This window comes from Colletotrichum aenigma (assembly GCF_013390185.1).
Source record: "Colletotrichum aenigma strain Cg56 chromosome Unknown KSG_Cg56_contig01, whole genome shotgun sequence".
Lineage (NCBI taxonomy): Eukaryota > Fungi > Ascomycota > Sordariomycetes > Glomerellales > Glomerellaceae > Colletotrichum > Colletotrichum aenigma.
Window position 1 is genome coordinate 2,137,523 of NW_023500907.1, and position 7,061 is coordinate 2,144,583.

General features: G+C 52.7%; 1 protein-coding gene across 1 annotated transcript; it reads left to right on the forward strand.

The window, feature by feature from the left end:
- Positions 1–4,217: 4,217 nt before the first annotated feature.
- CGCA056_v000565 (uncharacterized protein) lies at positions 4,218–5,411 on the forward strand (the record flags this gene model as incomplete). Its single annotated transcript, XM_037315826.1, has 1 exon — positions 4,218–5,411. One exon carries the CDS (start codon positions 4,218–4,220, stop codon positions 5,409–5,411), a length of 1,194 nt encoding a protein of 397 aa, XP_037185698.1.
- Positions 5,412–7,061: the final 1,650 nt, after the last annotated feature.

Below are 7,061 nucleotides of genomic sequence, written 5' to 3' on the forward strand. Positions count from 1 at the left end.
GGGAACGTATGCTCACACAAATTTTCTTGACTACTACTACTATCGGCTGGAGTTCGTATGGATACAAAAAAACCAGGATGTCAAAAAGGGGGTTGGACTTGGGAAGTCATCATAAGCGAGGCGCTCTTTATTTTCAAAAGTAGCAGAAAAAGTACCTATCTATGTTAGACATGAGAGGTGGCAATACTCTCCGACAGCGGGTGAAGTTTGGAAAATGACAAGGTCAATTACATCTGCTTTGTTGGCTTCGAATATGTGAAATGTTTGATAACATGATCTCAATTAACTCAGCGCCAAGGTGTTTCTGTTCTTGTGGTGACATTTTGCCGTCCGTGGGGATATGTGGGCTAAGAAAAACCCGTAATTCAACAAACCTGTTGGCTGTTCAATTGTCCTTGTCATCGTCTCTGTTGTCGTTGGCGGTATCTCCTTGATCGACCCTGTTGTTCCTGTCTGTCCGAATAGTAAAGGTCTTCCCGTATGTGTGAGTGTCTTTCCATGTTTCCCTAGCACAAAAGGCATCCAGAAGTCATGCCCCTAGTGTACAAAAACGGGAAATTCTGTGTTATGTATTAACTGACAATTATTCCGCTTTCCACACAGGTATTTCAACCGGCTCCAGATCGGATCGTGGACCCGTCGTGTTTACAAATTTAGCCAGGTGAGATGCCCAGAACCGGCCAGACTATTACAATCGATAGGGGGCAAGCCTTGGCGAGGCATCGAATGGACAGCATGCTAGCTTTTCTCGAAGACGTGCTGGGAGAACAGGGTGATTTGAATATTCTTCAAGCTTCAGCGAGTTTTCAGCACTCTTCCACCTTGAGAGATTTAGGCTTTGTGGGCAAAAATGTTTGATGGGCTTGCATTCCATGTGACTCTACGCCGTTCATCAAGCTGAGAAAAAAAAGCTTCCTCACTGCTGCACCAATAATCTCCGACCTCCAATTCAAACATAATATAGAAAGCGCAAAAATAAAGGCTTCCTACTTCAGCCACCTGCACATCTCACCACCATCCCAGGCCTTGGATACGAAGACGCTTTTACTGAACAGAAACTGAACAGTCAGCTCTATTCAGCAACCATTCAAAAGAAACCGTACACGATGGAGCCTGGAGATATACCCAAGACTGAAGAGCGTAATGCTGATGACTGCTCTTCGAGCACCAGGCTTACGTCTCAGGGGTCCACAGTACCGGGGACCAACAGAAGTAGGGAGTATACGACCACAGGCAGCGAACACCCCTTCGTTGATTATTGGAACAAATGTGGTAAAGATCCAGAAGACGCGCTGTCCCAGATCATGAGCACGCTCAAAGGCCTGCAGTGGTCCGGTATTCATGTTTTTCGAGTGGGCCCACGCAACTGTGAAACCAAACACCTGGTCCTCGTCGTGTCCATTTGGGTCGAAGGGGGCTCGTTTGATTGGGAGCAGGGAAATGCCGTTGTTCTTCGCTGCCAGGAGATACTGGACCAGCATGGCTTTCCTGACGTGTACTACGAATTGGGCGAGGTAGCTCCCCGAAGACTGGAAGACTATCGCAGATGGATACTCAAAGATCGGGGAAGACATTATTACAAAGGTTTGCCATCGAACCCGACATTCTTGGCCAGATCCCCCGATCCTACTTGGAACCCGCCAATCGACAACATGGACTCGGGATACCCTCCATCAGTAGAACGCAAGTTTCTGATGCCGATCGGCTGCCACCCCATTCTCGAGAAATGGAACAATGACGACAACGCCTCCTCTTTGAGGTCCCAGGTTGTGAGCAATCTGAAAGGGGCAAAATGAACTTCAGTCGATATACTCCGATGCGGATACGAGGGCAAAAAAGATGCCCCGGCGATTCTCTTCGTCTCCGTCGAGCCTGGCAGCACGACGCCAGAAGAGGCACGACAGTTTGCTGATAGATGTGCGGCCACACTGTTCAATCATGGAATCACCGACATGTCTTGCGAGGTGAAAGAGTCACAAGTGGTTCCACTAAGCAAGCTACAGCCACCTTCAACAGTTGTCGACGCAGGCAATTGGTGGAAGGCGAGCTACAACCTAACTGACCTGGTCGGTGCCACTATAGCCAAATCTGATCAGCAGGGAAAGCAAGGCACCAAAGGCCCTTATCTCCGAGTCAAGACTGTCGAGAATGGCATAACAACATCATCAGTCTGCGCCCTGACATGCAGGCATGTGTTATCGTCTTCGGCCCAAGGAACGGAGCACTATGGTTCGAATAAAATCTGGCAAGGCTGTGAATCTGTCGTACAGCCGGAGATCCATCATCAAACCAAGCTGGATTATCTCACAAAGCGTCAAGCACGTAAGTTCCAAGACCATTGCGATGATCCCGCAGCCGAAGAAAGAACGTCTGCATCTTCCAACGCCCGAAGTACCGTCGACTCTATGACATTCGGCCATCTTACCCGTGCAAGACAAAGCTCAAGCGGCAGAGCGACAGATTGGGCGCTCATCAGGCTCGACGCCGACAAGCATGAGCGACCTTTGGATACTATTAAGAACCAGGTTTCTATCGGTTTCGGCGTCGATAACGGGTATAATCATGGGTACGAGGCAGAACAATATTGCTTTGTGGCGAACACTTTCTTTCCCCCACATGACGGCATTCACAACCTGCGGGGCATCCTGCCAGTTGCAAACATACAAGAGCCAGAATCTGAGGATCCTACACGTGAGAGCGCAATCTGCCTTGGCAAGATTGGGCACGGCTCAGGCCTGACTTTTCGTCTCGCGAACCAGGCCCTATCGATTCTTCGCCGGCCTGTGTCTTCTACGAAAGATGGTCCCGGCGAAGAAGATGACTCGATGCACCTGTCAGTGTGCGTCATGGGCAAAGCCGGGGGGTATGGAATAAGGCCATCCACGAGAAGCTTCGGCATCGCGGGTGACTCTGGTGCTTGTGCTTGGGATCTCAACGGGCGCGTCGCCGGGATGGTGACGGCGGGGTCTATGTGGGACTTGGAGGATCGTTGGACGAACGTGACTTATGTTACGCCGATGGAATGGATCCTGGAGGACATGAGGGAGTGTGGTTTGGAGGCTACTCTCTGCGAATAGGACATCAATCATGGAAATGAATGCCCGAATGCCTCAAGGTCTTTCAATGTCCCAAAGTAAACCATAAACAAACGGATGAAGGCTTCAGCTAGTATTGCTGTATTCGGCATTGCTACATTCGGCTTTCACTTGCCGGTGCTGACCTACAGAGTGCCCAGATTATCAGTGTCGTTAAGGACGCATCATATTATTATGTGATATTACCTCCTTTCCATGCCTCGGCTGCGTTTTGCCATCCGGCTTCTATGCCATGCTCAGCAGAAAACAATATCGGTCCGAATTACTCTTTTATCTTTCCGACGCCGCGAGCTGTTCAGGCTCTATTATTTTCTAGTTTGATACGCTATCTTGCCGGGATGAAGCGATGCGTTTTCGCCAGCCACTGCACTCATAGCAGCATTGCTAGACATTCCGCAGTTGACCGTGTCATAATATACCTTCTTTAGATTACCAAGCCAACCGCCATGAAGCACCGAAAAAAGCCAAGTAGCCTCGATAACATCCGTCCACGTGCTCCTGTTGACAAACGCCCAGAGTTTCGTTTGATGTTCGTCCCAAGGTTTTCCAGCAAGCGCCCGTACCGTGTTCTTCCTTCGTCCCAACTCTTTCCTGTATTACCAAGAATAATAATTTAGCCAACGTGACAGTCACGAAAACTTTAATCCGGTCGCAGACACCAACGGGAAGAAAAAAAAAAGCTGTCATCTTTTCGTTCAATGATACCCAAATCTAACAACCGATACCTTCGATCCTGCATCAATTTGGAGCCGCGAATCTTGTTCGGTCCTCGCTGATTAACGGTCCATCCAATCACAGCCCAACGCCCGGACCAAAAAGGACGTGTCGTCGGATTTGCCACCCCATCCCAAAGATCCACCCGAATCGACCTCCGGAAAGGCGCAGGCGGGCGGGCGTGCGTTGCGTTGCGGCGGCGTCAGACGCAACCCGCCCTTTAAAAACGGAAGTGGAACCCCGCGCCGGACTGCGTCCCGGATATCCTCACCTCATCCTCCTACCCTTTTCTAACTTTTTGTCCATTTTTATCTTGCTTTTCCTCGATTAATCCCATCCCATCCCGTCCTGATCGGATCGCGGCGCAGCACCCGGGAGAGACACAGAGAGAGAGAGAGAGAGAGAGACATGAGTCTACGCTCTATATTAGGCGGCGGCCGGGTAAAAAAGGCAAAGCCAAAATCGTCGGCCTCGTCACCTCGCAAGAACGGTGGCACCAGCAGTCCGAGGGCTGGGAGCAAGAACAAGAAGCAGCTGCCCGACGCAGACTCTGACGACGGTGGCAATGATTATTTCAATGACAGGCTTGACGACGTCGGGTTGGTCGCGGCGCTTGCGACGGACATGTCGCTCCGCGATGTCGTGCAGGCCATCAGGTACACCCGCAACAACATGTTCGGCCCGGTCCCCGCAGAGGCGGCGGGCATGAACTCTACGCGCATCGCCGAGGTGCTTAATTACCGTAAAGCCATGCCGGGGCTGGTGACCGTCTCCCATCTCCACGCGCTGCTGGCCTCTCCCACCGCGGTGGAGCGCGAGGTCGCAGAGTTGCAGCGCGGCGGAGTGGTTCGCAAGATCTACGTGCAACGTCGCGGCGGGCTCGGCGAGGCGCTTATCCAGTCTTCCGAGTTAGAGGAGATGATCACGCAGTCCGCCGAGCTCGACGGGGAGACGCAGGCCATGTTCCTGAGCTTTTTGAAGGAGAACCCGCAGGCGCAGACGATGCCGCGGGCTGCCTACAGTTACAAGCAGGCTGATGCCTTGGTGCGGGCGGGGTTCCTCACAGCGAAAATACACTCGCAGGACGTGAACACGCCACTGATGAATCTTCACTTGCGCCCGGAGGTGCGCGCCAGCCTGACGAGTATCGAGGCGGTGTCCCGCGCAGCGTCCGGCACCTTTGACGCCGTGGGCGGGCAAGGAGCAATACACGCCGCGGGTGGTGGGGGAGGGGCACCGCGGCTGTCCCGCGCCGACACGTCATCTCCCGACTACACCATCGCGGTCCCCGGGAACGGTTCTTTTCTCAAGCTAACTGCCGCCGCGGTGGAACATCTTAGCAAACTGCTGTCCAAATCGCAATTTAGGGAGATGCCCGTGTCTATGCTAAGAGAGAGATGGGAAGGTGGCGTGGCTCGTGACGAGGCACGCCTGGCAAGGAGGGCCAGGGGAGAGTTTGCTGGAGTATTGCCGGGACGGACGAAGAGGTGGAAGGAGTTTTACGGATTGGAATTCAACTGGGTCTTGGAAGAAGCCATGGGGGCCGGTCTGGTTGAGGTTTTCGAGACACGGAGCGTAGGTAGGGGAGTCCGTTTGTTGTAGCCCCGGGAGCCCGAATGTGTTAACGGCGAGCGGGGTACTTTAAGCTTGATACCATGAAGATCGCGGATAGCCTTCAAATCTCGAACGGTCCATAGACGGCAGCAAGAAGGAGCTGCGGATGAAACTTGTCTGCCAAAGCCCTGTGGTATCGCTTGACATACCACGGCACCATCACTCGGGGATGGTGTGGCCGCCTTCGGGCATGTTCATCCGAGTCCGATGTCTGCAAGAGTAAAATGAAATCATGAACACATTTGAAGCACGCAGATCGAGTCAGGGCAACATTTGTGTGTGTGTGTGTGTGTGTGTGTGTGTGTGTGTGTGTGTGTGTGTGTGTGTGTGTGTGTGTGTGCGCTCGAGCTGCGGCAAATCCGTGATGATTACGTGGGAACGGGAAAAGGGGGAAGAAGCCTGTTCGTGAGGTCTTCCCCAAAGCCCCGGTTCCCTGTCTTTCATCTGTCGCCAAGCACGGGAATGTGGTGAGGGCCGTGAGGGGTCACACTTACAGCGCGCAGTAAGAGCGAAGTGGCGATGCGGCTCCAGGGTGATCTAGGTAAATCCCAGGTGTTTGCGGTTTGATCTCCCACGCTTCGCCCAGTCGCAGCGTCTTTCGTAGAGGGCACAAAATTTAGGCGAGAACGGCTTTGTTTTTAATGTGACTTCGAGGGTCGAGAGTTTCGAGTCATGGAGCACTCCAAAGCATGAGCAGAGCATGAACGTCAATCACCTCTCATCTGTTCTTTCCACTGATTCGCGTGGCCCTGTCAAGATCACAGACCTCGAGCCTTATCGTGCGGGTTATGGGGCTTTCTCTGCAGAACGCGATACACGCCGTCGTTTTCTAGTTGCATGAGTTTAGCTGGTTCTCATAACGAATGAATCGTACAAACACGCAACTGGTCTTGATGCAATATCGAAGTTCTCGTAAGATGGGACCCGAGGCGTAGTGGAGATGGCGTCGACGGCAGATGCTTGCACGTCTGCAACTAGTGCTGCATGTTAAGGTAGTCGTTTTGGGTAGTCGATGAGTTGACATTGAAAGCTTTGACATTCAAAGATCAGACACTTCTCGAACGAAGTGCTGAGGACAGAGGCGCAGCGATTCGACGTCGGGGTTCGGGGTGGCTGATTGCTGGGGAGGAGTTTGACGTTGGATGTAACGCAAAACGCTTGTATGCCGGGATTAACAAACAGAGATCAAGCTCAGGGGCTTAATCGACCACCTCGAGGTCAACGACGCGATGACCAAGCCACGCGGGGGCTGCTCCGAAGCTTCCTGACCGTTGCAAAACGGCGGGCTATGCAGCTTGTCTGCGCGTTGAAACCCCGAATTGGAAAGGGAAAAAAGCAACTTGAGCTGCAATGCAAAGGGCGGATACGTTCAACCCCCGTCAGAAGTTGAGGTAAAGTGAGCTTTGGCCACGGCCTGGCCTTTCGAGAGACGGCCTAGTAGAAGACAATTTTCCCGAGGGCTTTGTGTGAGGCGACCAAGGTGCTAACAACCATGGTGAGGCACTTGCGCTACTGTCCTGCGACGTGGGATTGCGGAGAATGCAGCAACTCCAAGTGCCAGGTTCGTCGGATGACGGAATCGCGAAGGCACGGGATGGATCATAGACAAACAGCAGCTGGCAACCGTCGCAACGAGAC